Source organism: Cydia fagiglandana, chromosome 14 (genome assembly GCF_963556715.1).
Source record: "Cydia fagiglandana chromosome 14, ilCydFagi1.1, whole genome shotgun sequence".
NCBI classification, from domain to species: Eukaryota; Metazoa; Arthropoda; class Insecta; order Lepidoptera; family Tortricidae; genus Cydia; species Cydia fagiglandana.
Window position 1 is genome coordinate 6092389 of NC_085945.1, and position 16638 is coordinate 6109026.

Genomic DNA, 16638 nt, shown 5'->3' on the forward strand with positions numbered 1-16638 from the left:
TCTTGGTATGTTGTTAGTAAATGAATTTACATTAAGTATTTCGTATTTATCCGATCCGATTAGACTTACAGAATTTGTTATCGGGCGCAGGATTATCTTGCAGTCCTGTAAGAAAGTTTTTTTTGAATATCAATGTTACCGGGACTAAGTATTAGAAGTAATCGGGATTTGCAAGGAACGCTGGAGCAATACGAAGTTCGGCGCAAATCTTTCTGAGCACAAGTGTTTTCTTATTGTACAACAAAAGGGTTATAGCAACGCTAGTTCAATGCAGATTAGGCTACCGTGATATGTTTTCGTAATAGCCTATGCTAGCTTCAAAAACATCTTTGACTTTCTTCTCAGAAATATAGCAAGCTGCAAAGCTGCAAAAATTAATGAATTAGTTACTGAAATGAAAAACAAAATTGTTATTTTTTTCTAGATGTCATTGATGAATCCCCTTTTGCCACTCGTCCTTTTCACATAATTTTTTGACATACAAATTCAATAATTATTTTGAGTGGCATAAATTTAGGGTGCCTTTCGCCTGGCAAAGGAATTTACTTATACCTACTAATTTACTACTCGTAACTACACAGGGGATGTGCAAGAGGGGAACCATAATCAATAAATCCGCAAAGGAAGTTACACACCTCGTATTTTCCACCCCTGCCTTAAATGTTAATTTCATTCCCTAAGTTGGATTGCAAGTTTCCCTTGAACCCAATTTTCTTTATCCATTTTTTATCTGATTGTATTTAGTCAGGAACTTTGTACATGTGTGTATAGCCCAAAGAATATAATACCGGTCCGGTTGGCGGTTTCTAAGATCAAGTTCGCCATACATTTACTATGGCGTACAGACAGACTACCTAATATACCATCCACTACCAACCTCTTTTCAAAGTTTCAAATTTGTGACCTTCAAAATTGTAAAAGCTGTAAATAATGTGTCCAGTTTAACTTTAGTAAAGCTAAAACATAATAGCGATTTCGAAAAATACCTACGTCATTTATCGTTTGCGGCTTGCGGTTGTGGCACATCACTATTTCAGAAATGCAAAAAACTAGACATGAAATTATGACAGTTCGAAACAAACTGCAGTTCAATACCCTCTTGTTCTTTTGTGCTTTTATAGTTTTAAACAATACAGTGGTGGAACTGGTGGATAAACTCTGATTTCCTAGGATAGCAGCGCCGTCATATATCGACATAGCCGATATACAGGGTGATTCCGGGGTCGTGGAGCAAGCGATCAAGGCATGATACACAAGCCCATACTGAACAACTTTTACTATGGGACCAACTCCGAAATCGCGAAAAAAAAATTGGTAGTTTCATACATTTCGGCCGATCACTGTATTATGCCTTGATCGCTGGCTTTACTATGGGACCAAATCCGAAATCGCGAAAAAAAACTGGCCTTCCCATAGAACACGACAACATGTGATCGGCCGAAATGTATGAAACTACCAATTTTTTTTTTCGCGATTTCGGAGTTGGTCCCATAGTAAAAGTTGTTCAGTATGGGCTTGTGTATCATGCCTTGATCGCTTGCTCCACGACCCCGGAATCACCCTGTATATAAATATAATACTACTCCATCTATATATTTTGCCCACAATATGACGGATATATGAAACCAGAACTTATAATACATATTAGGTATTTTTATCTAGCGTGTGCAGAGGGCCTACCGCGAACCACGTTCGACGTGTTGCCTCTCTATCGCACTTGTAAATTCGTACGTAAGTGTGACAGGAAAGCGACACGTCGAACGTGCTTCGCGGTAGGCGGTCAGGTTCGTAGGTAGCTAATTGTCAACCTAACCTAGAATGAGACGGCTGAAATATGCAAGCGCGAAGGGTCGAGCTCCTATACCTACAAATATGTATTGAGTTTATAATTTTCTCGCAACGCTCTATTATAATTGTAAACCCTTCATATTAAATAGTTTCACAACTCAAACCAATGAACTCTCAAATCACCACGGCTAATATTACAAATCCTTTATAAGTTGTATAAAAATAACGCTTTTAAAAAGATTAACCCTTTTGTTTAAAATTTACTCAGATATCCCTTTTGTCTAAAAGTTATGGTTTTTTTAACAATCGCCCAGGTAGATACATATTTCCCGTAGTCCCAAGCCTATTATGGATCTCTTTATCCACATTTATCCACGTGATAAAACAACTGTCACTTTTTAACTCTGCGGGATAGAAAGAGACAAATACCGTTTTATCACGCTGTCACGTAGACAAATACGACCATCATATGTGTAAGATAATGCAATACCTACATATTTATGTGTCAATGTTCATGATTTTAATTTATTTATTGTTTATTGTTCTTTAAATTAGAATATTATCTCTTTGCCTGAGATACAGGATTATATTCCTAGTTCAGGCGCACGTAACAATGTACGTAAAAAGTAAAAGTTCACGTTCAATGTAACATTAGAAATAAGGTTATTCTCAATAAATTATTCTTATTCTTATATCCGTACATATAAGGAACTGTGTAAGCGTGTACGTCCCTACCTATATTAAATCTAGTTGATAAGGTTTTTAAATAGCATGTGGCAAATAAGACCTGTGTGTGCGATGTGGTCAACGTAGGCTATGGACGGGGGTTCGATAAGTATTTAAGTGATTTATCGTCGTTTTAATGTTCTCCACTAAGGTACTTGACTATTAAGAGTCACACGAACCCGCCGCTCCCATACAATCGAAGTAACACTCTGATTATAAAACGACATGCTTATATTACATGATACTTGGTATTAACTTTTAGATCAGGTACTTACTAAGTATGGGTTTTCGTTGCTAAAAATTATTAATACCTACTTATATAAAGAAAATAGAGCGAGTAGTAGTTTTTATTAGAGATGCACCGGATATCCGGTTACTATCCGGTATCCGGCCTATCCGGCCATTATTTTACTATCCGGCCGGATAACGGATAGTGGCCTTCTATCCGGCCGGATACCGGATAGTAACATTGCTTGATTTCGGAGTAAACAAATTGGGTTTAAGAAACTGACAGGGTCATAATCGTACTTGTTTATTATTTTAAAACAATTTAATCATACCACTGACTTGCACGCGCACTCATTTCGAACCTAGAAATGAGTCCGCGCGAACGTTTACTAGGAAACAGGTCAAACCTGCAGAATGCGCACCTGAAGAACCGAAATGTAGGTATAGTTCCGCCGGCCGAATATCCGGCGGCCGGATACCGGATATTCGGCCAGTGTCCAGGCCGGATATCCGGTATCCGGCCAAACAACTATCCGTTGCATCCCTAGTTTTTATCCCGTCGATGGGGATGTGGGCATTTCTTGATAGAAAACACAGTCTTGGGTCTTAATAACAATAATAACTTTGTAATATTGGTAGATCGCGCTCGAGAGGAGGCCTGTGCCCAGCAGTGGGACGTATATAGGCTGAGATGATGATGATGATGATGATGATTGGTAGATCTTTACACTTGGGGCAGGTTCACCCGTACTATTGTGGGAACCTGTCCAAAACCACTAAACAGACACCGCAATCCACTACCAACACAGCTCTTACTGAATCAAAGAGCAAACGGCCGCCCGTATCTCTAGCGAGGACCGTTTGACTCAAATCAATTACTCAATTACAAAAAAAAAGATCTTTACACTGGTATAGTATACGTTAAAATAAACTAAAATTGTCAAAGGAGCCGAGCGGCGTGTACGCCGGGGCCGGTATACAGTGTGGAAAGATAAGTCGGGCCCTGGAGGGAAACTACCTTAAATCCTTAAGCTGGCTCATTTTACTTAAAGGATACATTCCTTTATTTTAAAAAAGAAACGAACCTGCATTTCTAGATATTTCTTTTTTTTATTCCATTTGTTTGTTTTAAAAAATCTTGAGTACTACATATTAGCTTTTATGGATATTTTATACGACAGAAGAGTGTAATACCTAATGTTTCTTGGAGAAATGTTATCATTAACTGTATCGACTAGTAGAATAAAATTGCGAGTGTTTATTTTTTGGAATTTTTAGTCGGTTCGAATCCCGGGCGAGGCAAGCGAGTTTTAGAAAATCTTTGGAAAAACTATAGTAGGTAACCATTGTTACTTGAATGTTCATGTCAAATTTCATGTTATTACAGAATATCGTTTTAAAATGAGATCGTAACTTCGTGTTACTCTATAGGCGCTAATTCTGGCAATTGTAACTGGCAGGTATAAAGCGTGAGAAACACCACACGACGTATGTTTATCAAAAGAAATTGTACGACATCCCCGTGTCGAGTGAATACGCGGCTTAAATTCCTTTTAAAAACAAAACACGACCATAAATTACTCGTTCACAAAATGGCCGCGTTCACGAGATGGCGTCAAACGTTCGTTTGATAAATGACTCTACTCTTTTTGAGCTTTTCAGTTTTGCGTAATTAGAAAGTATGAAACAGGTGTGGACGTTGACATGAGGATTGAGGATTCTACCTTTAAGCTTGTGTGGATCTGGGCTTCCCTACTCGGAAATGCAAATTTGACGTATGAATGTGAATCGGTTTAGGTTTCGCTTTTCTAAATTGTATTCGAAATTAAAATATTAAGAGTTACTTACCAATCTATCATTAAATAATTGATAGAGATGCAACGGATAGTTGTTTGGCCGGATATTCGGCCAGCGGAACTATACCTACATTTCGGTTTTTTAGGTGCGCATTCTGCAGGTTTGACCTGTTTCCTATAGTTCGTTTTTTTTAGCATTAGAAATTAGGTAAACAATCTTGATGTGTCTTTTAATTGAAAAACACATTTTAAAAATAAGTGACTGCAAATATGTAACAATTATGAATCTAATACGATCATTTATATTCTTCTGCTTTCATTTTGAATTGTTTTTGAATTTTAAAAAGCGTTTTTCAATTAAAAGACATGTCAAGATCGCTTACCTTCTTGCAAGTTCTTTCTAATGCTAAAAAAAACGAACTATAGTGAACGTTCGCGCGGACTCATTTCTAGGTTCGAAATGAGTGCGCGTGCAAGTAAATGGAATTATTGAATTGATTTAAAATAATAAACAAGTACGATTATGACCGTATCTGTTTCTTTAATCCAATTTGTTTACTCCGAAATCAAGCAATGTTACTGTCCGGTACCCGGCCGGATAGTAACCGGATATCCGGTGCATCTCTAATAATTGATCAATGGCATGGTTTTATTTTATTACTTACCACCTAACTTGTGTTAAATTAAAAATGTTACGTAACCCAGGATATTGTAAAAAAAGCAAATGAATATATCTAGTTTCTGTGTTCACAGGTTTTACCTATTGTTGGCTAGTGTAAACATACGCGCACAACCCCGGGGCATGTTAATTATCACAGATTGAAACTAAATATACTCGTAGCATCTCCTAAAATTTTGTAACAGTAGCGATAGCGGGAGAGTATATGTGGTTTGGCTATTAAAATTACTGTAGGAGATTAAAATTATAATTGCGTAGCATATTATTGCGATATTTGCGATTGTAATAATTGCAATCAATATTTGTGACTAATGTATATTGCTGGATTCATGCTATATTGAAGGTTAAACGGGTTTGAACCTTACTTAGTTTACGATACAAATATTACTACAAACAAATATATCAGTGTCGATTAAAACATAATGTTAAAATGTAGCAAAACTATGTTTTCATTTTAATTATTATCATCTAATTAATTACAAATCGCAATTAATCGCAATTTGCGATGTTGATATTATAGCAGATACGTCGTGGGGCAAGGTCTTTTCCAGATTTCTTACGGTGCATATTATCAATATGCATATCTTACGGATAACTTGATTAACCGGACAGCTCTAGGACCGCTCGTTAGTATATTGATCGAAATAAATTAAACAAGGCAATTTTATTTAAATGTTTTATGTCTTTGTAACTATCAGTTTACATTTTCACTGAAGCGTTTTGCTGACCAGATTCTAGAAAATTTACAAACACGCTTATTCTCTAGTAAGTATATGAATGAAAACTATAACTAGCTCTAGGTCTATTTATAGTATAATGTTTTATTAAGCAGAAACGTCTGCAAACGAAATTTAGCCATGGAATGCCATTCACCTTTCACTTACATAAGTGTTGAATTTCGCGCCATTTTCTGAAAATGGCTGAGCGAAATATAGGCACGTTAGTTTTAAAAAGTAATAATAATATTTTTTACTAAGTTATTACCGATGTCACTAACTTACTATCACAGATAAAGTGATATAATTAATTAAACATATTTTTATCAATTTAATTATTATTTTCATAAGTTACATCACTCGTTGTCTTTATTTTATATTCTAATATAAATTGTACGATAGTCAAAATTTTTCATTAGCCAAATTGTTGAAACTTTCATTGTCATTAAAAGTTACATACACCAAACCAAACACGACCCAACTATTTCGTAAAGGCTCATTTAGACGGTGCGACAACTAGCATGCACGTTTCGTTAACCCTTTACTTAGCTGTGAACAGAAATATGAAGAAAAACTTGTTTATTACTGTCTTTGATAAGACTATTTATCCATACCTATACCTTTTACAAATTAGAAACATTTTTAGTCACTTAATTCGATTGAACAATTTGAACACCATTATCTATTTTGTCAAAATGGCCACTATAACTCAGTTTTCTCGCTACACATCCTGTGATACTCTTTCTCAGGCAGCACATACTCCTGGGTCAAGTCCTTAAACTTCTCCAGTTCGCAGTAAGGGTCCGGACAGCTGTGGAAACGCAGGTGCGTCGCTGCGCCCTGTCCTGCTTGCTCTAGGTACACCGGCTGAAACAAACGACTATGTTAGTTCCTGTTATGAGTATGAGAGCCACGCACTAGCGTCTCCCGAGCGTCGGCGTCTATGTAACTGTAATTCACAAATATTTATTGGTGTAGGTAGCTTTTTAAAATAATAAATCAGTCTGTATCCAGCTGTCTTTGTGTTTACTTCATGGTGACAGCGGTGGGAATGGTGGGATACGAATCCACACACCTTCGGACCGGTGAGAGCCACCCCACACTAGCGTCTCTCGAGCGTCAGCGTCTAGTCAACTCTATGGCTGCTCCTCGATGCAACGTCGGCGCAACTGCACAGCGACGCCATTTTCCATAGCGCTGACTGACGACTCCTCAAAAAACGTTAGTGTGTGGGATGGCTCTTAAAGACCTCTCCGCTGTCTGCGGCCAACACCCATTTATATTAAAGACCATCGTCTATCTGCGGCCAACACTAATTGGACTGAGCTGGAGCGAAGCTAAATATGTAGCTGGAGACGCGGTCCGATCAAGTCTAAGAAAAAAACAGCATCTTAGCAAAATGGCGCCTCAATGGAAAAGGAAAGCCTGCAAGATACAAGACCACAAGACTACAAGAGGACCAGATCGATCGAATCGAAATGCTGTTATCAATGAGGTTTATTCGGATGGTTGAATGGCGACCTTCAGTTTACTTTTGCACATTTGGCTTATGCGAGGCAGAAGACCGGGCTTTAGAAATTCGCTATCTTTTATTGTCATTAGGAAGTGAGTATTCCCCGATCCGCGGCATTACCGCAAGGCACAAGATCGGTCATAGTAGAGATTTTAATTCTTGAGAGCTGCAAGAGCAGAAGCAAGCTTCTCAGGTTGATCCTTGGGAGAAGTTTCTATCCGTCATTTGATACTCACCAGTACACTGTACACGCTGGACATGTACAGCTCCAGCGCGAACAGCGACGCGTAGGCCGGCATGATCCGCTCGTCGCCCGCGACCCTCGCCACGGCCACCAGCCCGCCCATGTTATAGTCATGGGCCACTACACTCATGTATCTGATAACTCACCAGTACACTGTACACGCCGCCCCTAGACCTGTACAGTTCGAGTGCAAACAGCGACGCGTAGGCCGGCATGATCCGCTCGTCGCCCGCGACCCTCGACACGGCCATCAGCCCGCCCATGTTGTAGTCGTGAGCGGAGACTACGCTCAGCTTCTTGAAGGCCTTGCCGGTGGTTGCGGCTTTGGTGGTCTCAAGGAACTTGTGGAGGAGGACGCCTGGAAGATAGAAGGGTTGATAGAGACCAAGAAAGGTCTGCCGAGATTTTGATAGCCCACGCAGTGCAAGTGTTATGTTAAACGTCAAACTTCTATGAAATTATGACGTATAATTAACACTTGCACTGCATGGGAAATTTTGATAAATATTGCTGCATACTTTTCTTGGTCGAACTCTAAAGCCATTGGACTGTAAATATATGTTGCCTGCATGGACGACTGTTTTTCAAACCTACCGTGTCAGTGATTTCGTCTTTCTTAGTAAGCCCCTGAATCCTGATGCTTATATTCCTAAGGCTCCTTATTGCACTTGATTTAGGAATCAAGATGAAGATATTAATGTGTCGTAGGGTTTAGATTTATCGTTGCTTGATGGATATTGTTATATTTCAATGAACTTCCTCATAAATGGACTTGTCTTAGATTATCTTGATAACTGGCCTCGTTTAAACTTGTAAGTATATTCTGACCGTCATACTATTATACAAACGCAGGCAAATACGAGTATATAGGTTTCATCATCATCATCATATCAGCCAGAGTACGTCCTCTGATGGACATAGGCCTCCTCCAAAGAGTGCCACAATGACCGGTCTTGCGCCACCCGCATCCAGCGGTCTCCCGCGACCTTTACGCGCGAGCGGGATAGGTTTACACGATTATATTGTTTTATCCTTCTTGGCTAGTCGACTAAAACATTACTTATAGCAGACGAATAATTGACGATAAAAGTTATCATACCTCCTCCAATCATCTTCAGATCCTTAGTTTTAAAGAAGAGCCTGTAGGCCAGGAGAGAGGCTTCCGTCAGGCGTGGCAGGATAGGTTTGGACCACTCCGGGATATCCACACCCAGGCTTATCTGGAAGACAAACGATGGAGATTAGTGTCAAAGACACGCATAATTATTATTCAAAGTAAATTTTACATATAACTAGACAGAACACAACACAGAACACAACACACAAGACAGAAGGGGCAAGATGGTTGGCCACTTGATACGGCACGACAGATTCTTTTTAAACATCCTGGAGGGCAAGATTGAGGGGAAAAGACGCAGAGGAAGCCCAGGCTCACATATCTCAGCCAAATAAAACAAAAAGTTTCTGTCGTGTCGTACGAGGGAGTTAAAAGGCTGGCCCAGCAAATAGAAGAGTGGCGATTACTCCACCGACAAGAGCATAGCTCTTAAATACTGATGATGATGAACTAGACAGAGAAGAGTGTTTGACAAAACGAAATATCGATAAGATATTTTTACCGATATTTAATCCTACAATTGTCAAAATGAGGCACAAAAAGTAATGCAAACATAAAGATAAAACGACCGAGAGCTACATATATGGATGGATTCCCATTTGTCCCCGCCCTACGTGACGTCTACCATGACGAAGAGACAGACCGGAATGATTCATATGAATGCACCTGTATCATCTGTGCCCAGCGGCGGGGACAAATGGGAATACACCTCTAAATGTCCCGTTTTTAATATTTTCCTAACATTTTTGTCATTTTGTCCTTTGAAATAAACGGTAAACTGGGCACATTGCTATAAATAATGAAATATTTATTTCTAACGTAGTGGACAGCTTTGTGAAATGCCTTACTTCCAACCGCAAATCAATATAATGTACCTAATGAATCTCTTTCAAATTACAATTTAGCTGCAATGAGAAATCTACGTAAATTCAAGAGATTCTCAAACAAACAAACATCTAGGTAATTATTTGCCCCAGAACTTTTGCAAAGGCTTTGCGAGAATACGAAAAGTCAACAAAGTTTCCTTGTAAAAAAAATGTGAGATCTTAAAGTAGGTTAGATTTGACTTGGCCAGTTTTCATTATATCAATCATTTTATATATATTGTAATTCTGATAAAACCTGGCCAAGCCAAATCTAACCTACTTTAAGATCTCCCTTTTTTTTAAATAACAGCAATTGTTATAGGTATCCAATAAAGCAAAGAAATAGAGTTTAATACTTGTTTATAATGTTATTTTGTTCCTATAAATACATATTTGGATTTTGCATAGAACTTGGCAGTGGCACTCATTTAGATCTCCATTCTTTTTGCGGCGAGCCCCACAGCCAAGCATAATTTTTGTATTGAACTTGGCTCTCCTTTTTTACATTTATGTTTTTGGTGGGATATCAATACTTTTTGTAAAGAAAACTAGGCAGGTATTGAGATTTAATGTTTTTTCTTGTGTTTCCGCTGTATGGTTTTTACTTCTGTTCTTTGTATAATTATGTGGTGCCACGCGCCGCCGACGACACACCGTTGGCCGGTTGTTAAGAGCGTATTACAAGTTTTTTGTATGGGGACACCACTTATTTTTTGACTAAACTTTATTTTAATATAGCAAATATAATAATACATATATTGGGGTAGTTTCAAATATCTGCTTGTAACGGTTCCAACGCTACAATAAAAAAATATTTTTTTGTATGGGGACCCCCCCTATTTTTTAATTTTTTTTTATTTTTAGATTTTTTCCTACGCTTACACATAATAACCGAGCTGGATTCCAAATTTCATCCTTCTAGGTCATCTGGAAGTAGGTTAGGTTTAGGTACTTATATGTCAGTCCCAATAAAAAATGGTTTTTTTGTATGGGGATCCCCCCTATTTTTAAACTTTATTTTATTTTTAGATTTTTTCCTACGTTTACACACAATAACCGAGCTGGATTCCAAATTTCATCCTTCTAGGTCATCTGGAAGTAGGTTAGGTTTAGGTACTTATATGTCAGTCCCAATAAAAAGTGTTTTTTTTGTATGGGGACCCCCTCTATTTTTTAACTTTATTTTATTTTTAGATTTTTTCCTACGGTTACACACAATAACCAAGCTGGATTCCAAATTTCATCCTTCTAGGTCATCTGGAAGTAGGTTAGGTTTAGGTACTATAAGTCATAAGTCAGTCTTAAAATTTACGACTTTTTGACCTCCATACCTTTATAACCGTTTGAGCTAGCTTCATGAAATTTGGGCTTCTAGATATCCTTATGGATATAATTAAACACACGTAGTTTTATGTGTTTACGTCAAAGATGTTTTGAGTTATAGAAGGGTCAAAAGTGGCACCAAGTGGTTCGTGTAATATTACACTCGGCGCTGGCTAGCCAGTTCCTTTGCTTGAACTTGGCTTGACAGGCTGCCGCGTGTCTAGATGTTACTCTTATACCTAAATATAATATATATGTATAAATATATGTGGATTTTATTATTTGTATATTCAATGGAAGAAAATACATGTTTATTTACTATAATATCTATCATTAATACTCGTACCTATATAAAATAATCAAGCGAGGAGGATCAAAAACAACATTTTTTTGGAAAAAAGGGCCATAAATTTAAAAATAATAATTGTAATGATCTAAAAATATGTTTTCTTAGTTCGAAATCGTATATAAAGCGCAAAAATGCAATAAAATATTTTTGGCGGCCTAAATCGTGATTTCCGACCTATGTGCGACGCGAATGGTAGCACTTACTTTGGCAATGCACATATATATTCCGATTCAGGCCAGAAGGTGGCAGACCCTCCTACGCGCACTGTCCCTAAGTATCAAAATTGTTGCCAAGTCAGCTTGGTCTAATTTTAGAGTCGGACTAAGCGAACTCTGCATGACATTTGCAATGACAATAGTGTGGCAATGTCATCATTATGTAACCTTTATCTAAGGGTCCCCCCACATCTGGCGTCTTTCGAGCGTCGGCGTCTATCGGCGTCGGTCCAGCGCTATGGAAAATGACGTCGCTGCGCAGTTGCGTCGACGCTGCGTCGACGTTGCGTCGACGTCGGCCATAGAATTGTAGACGCCGACGCTCTAAAGACGCCAGATGTGGGGGGGCCCTAAATACTTGTAAGTATAAGGCACTTGTCCCACCAAGAGCGAGTAAGCGATTAACTATCGGCGATTTTCTCGCCCAAGAAACGAACAAAAGATTAGGATCCTGTGTTAGTAAAAGAGACACATATACGTATTAATAGTTCATCGCTGGCCGTTCACACTGCCGGCGAAAACACTCGCTCTACTAGTTTGTCGCCGCGATAAGATAAAACTAGCTCAGCGGTACTCGCTCGGCGATGCTCGCTTCGTAGTTTGAACAAGTCTGCGACGTCTGCGTGTTCGGCTACGCTGCACCGCTCGAGCGAGTGACGCGAGTAATAGCCCGTCGCACTCGAACACTCGCTTATAGCCGAGCGACAAAACTATTGGAGCTAACACTCGCTTCTCGCCGCTCGCCCACTCGTTTCTGGTTTATCGTTCTACTCGCTTATCGCTCATCGTCGCGGTGGGACAAGTGCCTAATATTATTAAATGCGGAGGTTGACATTCTTTATGATTAAGTTGTCTCTGATTGTACTAAGCTCTTTCGTCTGCTCTTTTCCGGTCGTCGTTTTTCTGACTTTTCCGCTAAGCTTTGCACTTTGACTTTTGGTATAGAGTTGTTAGAGAGCTTAAGCTACTTAACTATAGGTATTTTAAGTTTCACTAACGCGTCTAGACGTCTATCTACTTGTAAAAACTAATAACTAATAATAGTTATTTGTTTTACAAGGGGCTAAAAGTTGTTATTTTACCCCTCGTGCTAATATTGATATCCGAGTAAGCGAATACTTAATTCCAAACTTGAACCGCCAGCAGTTCTAAAAGTGGAATCTGAGCGTTGCAAAAAATTGACACCGAGTGAAATAAGCAATTTTTCACCTTCTACTAACTATAAAATATTACAAATCAAATCCAATTGAAATTATACAAAACACGAGGAAATTGCGTTGACCAACCTTGTCATTAAGCGACCTTATATTTACATTATTTTTCTTACAAATCCAGATTCTCTTTCCTAGAAAAGTTTATCTAGGCACAATTATACTTCAGTAACTATTAGTCAAGCTCGTTCATTATCGCTTACGGTGTTAAATGGCCATAATGCTCACAGCATTACCCAGCTGGATGGCTATGGACAGCCTCTGCACCAGAAACTATTCGGAGCGGGGATCCTCTCCCTTTTGCCTAAACCGACGGCCTATGTCACGCAGCCTCACGCACAAATTGTTTCGCGTCAGCATCCCAGCACCCCACACCAATAGGTATTAAGTCGCTCAATTCTTGGAAAATTATCGAAACGTTACTTTTCCATTTACCGGATTTAAAATTTCCAACGGCTTTGGACAGAGTAGCATGGCGGTCTTTAGTGTCGGAGGCCAAGATCCACTTCGGGTCGTTCAGTAAGTAAGTAAATAACATTTCCAATGCCTTACCGGAAAACATCCAAAACAAAATAAAACTACCACTTAGTTACCTGGCTTTTGAACAAATCCACCAATGTCTGGAACAGCACCGGGTTCTCTGTGAAGTTGTGGCCTGTCTCCTGCTTCAGAAGTGGGATCAGGTCGGCGTAGGGCGCGAATTCTTCGTTGACGGCCGCCATCTTGGTTTCTTCCATGAGTGACGTGAAGTGCGGGCAGCTGGAGTAGAACCGTAACTGGAATTGACAATATCTGAGTTTATAATTAGACAATTACTAGTATACAAGTAACCTATTAATAGTTATTTGTTTTACAAGGGGGCAAAGTAACTAACCATATGGACTTGCGGGTCTGAAATAAATATATTTTTATTTTTTTTGTTTTTGAAGTGGTTGTTTAACCGTAGAAAGCGAAAGATTCAATAATTGAATTGGCTCGAAAAATGGAATTTTAAGCCTTGACAAGAGAGTTAAGCAAATTTTGCTTCCGAGTGACACAAAATTTTTCACCAAACCATGTCGAGGAAAATAGTACCTTTAAACATTATAATTATTTACACAGGTTTCATGTTACTGACAGGTACGCGTTTATTTTCACTTAATAGGTTATTTTCATGGCTTGGAGCCATATTAACGTTTCCACGTAGTAGAGATAATAGTATATAAATACTTGGAAAACCTGTTGAACAGTATTCATTGTACTATAGCTTCTATAACGACTACGTACGGTCGAAATCACAAACATCTTTATAAGCGCACGTTTTAAAAATATAACTCACACGACCTTGTCAGTATTAGAGGCGTGTAAATATATTTTTGGAACGTTGGCTTGTATAGATGATTGTGAACTTCACCGTACCATCCACCATCAGTTTTCTAGTTTGAAGCAAACCAAATGTATTTAAGGTTTTTTTTTTATTCGTGAGTTTTTCTCATTTGATTCTTTGCCGTGATATAGGTACGTGTGCTGTCAGCTGTCAAATGTCGGTCATTTTTATGTTCCGACAGCGGATACATGTAATTTTCTATGGTTACATGGTTCATGTAATTGACTCTGTTTGACATACATGGAACATGGATTTTTAACCGACTTCCATTTCATAGAAGGAGGAGGTTCTGTATTCGGTTGTGGCTATGTTTTTTTTTTCTATGTACGTTCACCGCTTACTCCGACATCCGTAGTCCGATTTGAGTAATTCTTTTTTTGTTTGAAAGGAGCTACCTCCGAGTTGGTCCCATTTTAATTTGGTTTTGTTCTGATGATGGGATCCATGAGGAATTGAGGGAACTCCTCAATTTTTAAAGGCACATACATGGTGATTTGGGTGTTTTCTTAAGCAACTCGAGCATTTTCTCCCGAAAACCACCACTTTGATGAAGGAGATCTGATGATGATGATTGTTTTGATGATAATGATGATGATTTTTTAAATGTAGTATGTTCAGCGATTACTCCGGCACCTGTGATCCGATTTGAGTAATTCTTTTTTTGTTTGGAAGGAGTTAAGGTGTCTCCGTATTATTTTTGGTTCTGGTCTGATGATGGAATCCATGAGGAATTGAGAGAACTCCTCAGTTTTTAAAGGCACGTGTAAAGTAATTTCGGTGTTTTCTAAAGTAACTCGAGCATTTGCTTCCGAAAACCGCCAATTTGATGTAATGCAAGTGTAGCCTTACCACGAGTTGACATTGACATATTAGCTAAGTTAGCGACGCTAACGTCTTCGTAACTTACTTTTTATGCATCTCGCTCGCACTAACATGCCAGTACGAGCGAGATGCAAAGAAAGTAAGTTACACACACGCTAGCGAATAAATCAATGTCAAACTCTTCGTAAGCTGGTAAAGGCTACTGATCGGGGGTTAGGGTTAGGAGTTAAGGGGTCTGGGAATGGCGGTTGAAGGGCTGCTGGTTCAGGGTCGAGGGGTTCATGGATCAGGGGTTGATGCGCTGTGAGGTAGAGTGATCGGGGGTTGAGGGATTGGGTCAGTGGCGGGGCGGAGGATGGATTTAGTGTAGTGACAGGAATTATAATTTCCCAGACGGACTCGAGAAAATTCCTGATTACATATTTATTAAAGTACACGAATTTAGCGTTAATCATGATGTTGTTTTTCATTCATGCGTCGCGCTCTTAACAATGCGTTAAAACTAAAAATGGGAAAATAAAAACTTTTTACAAAAAAAAGAAAACCGACTTCAAAAAGGATGTAATAAAATATTATCCTTTTTAAGTCTATGCGTTACCAACTGATATGTTTGAAGTCGGTGCCAAGCCAAGTAGTAACAATACCCGTCAAAAATAATCAGCTTTATGACTATAAATCCCATTAGAACTATACTAATAACTATTATAAATGTGTAAGTAATTCTGTCTGCATCTTTGTCGCTTTTTCATGGCTAAACAACTGAACCGCTTTAGGTGAAATTTGGCAAGAACGTAAATTCCTTGAATTGTTTTATATTTTGAAATGTAGTCCTCTGAATAAGGGACGGGAAATAACAATAACTCAGTCCCAATCCCACGCTTGCGTGCCGACAAATATGGTACGGACTGTACCAAGAAGGTTTGATCGTGTGTTCTGAGGTGTGTTCTTAGGTACAGTCGACGTCAAAGATATGTTTACACTTTTGCACCTTACTCCTTTGTATTAAGACGAAAAGTGTAAACATATTTTTAACGTCGATTGTACCTACAGAAAGTACGTTCATTGTCGTCGTGTAAGGCAATCCAACGTACATCCTTATCGAATCACACCAAAATCATGGTATGCTTCAAAAGTTGGCTTGGCACCGACTTCAAACATATCAGTTGGTAACGCATAGCCTTAAAAAGGATAATATTTTATTTCATCCTTTTTGAAGTCGGTTTTCTTTTTTTTGTAAAAAGTTTTTGTATTACCAAGTCATTCTGTATACGATATATCGTACTAAATGTAATCTCGATAAATACAATATTTTTTTCTTTAACGCCAGTTGGTGTGCTCATAATATGCTTGATTAAATACGATAAGAGCTGTTTATACACAAATTCCATTGTAGAAACGTGTAGAAATTCAATATAAAATAATTTGGCCAAGTCCGAGATAGCTCGAGGCATTTAGTGTTCCGTACGGCTACCATCAGTTTGGCATTGACATAAACGATATCGTGAACGTTATTTACTTCCTATAGGTATATCTCTTTCGCACTAATATGTCAGTACGAGCGAGATGCATAGAAAGTAAATTACGTTCACGCCCACGGTAGCGTTTATGTCAATGCCAAACTGATGGTAGCCGTACCGCTCTCATCGTTACATTTTACAGAGGTTGTTTGCCTGTTTTTA

General features: G+C 38.6%; 1 protein-coding gene across 1 annotated transcript in view; it reads right to left on the bottom strand.

The window, feature by feature from the left end:
* Positions 1 to 5889: 5889 nt before the first annotated feature.
* The window catches only part of LOC134670685 (prostatic acid phosphatase-like), a 50871-nt gene continuing 40122 nt past the window's right edge, over positions 5890 to 16638 (bottom strand). Inside the window, exons 5-8 of the mRNA XM_063528501.1 lie at positions 13365 to 13547; positions 8790 to 8910; positions 7837 to 8048; positions 5890 to 6800 (exon numbers count right to left, since the gene is read on the bottom strand). Of these exons, the coding sequence (XP_063384571.1) occupies positions 6636 to 6800; positions 7837 to 8048; positions 8790 to 8910; positions 13365 to 13547 (681 nt within the window). The 3' untranslated portion in view covers positions 5890 to 6635. The remainder of the gene's footprint in view (positions 6801 to 7836; positions 8049 to 8789; positions 8911 to 13364; positions 13548 to 16638) is intronic.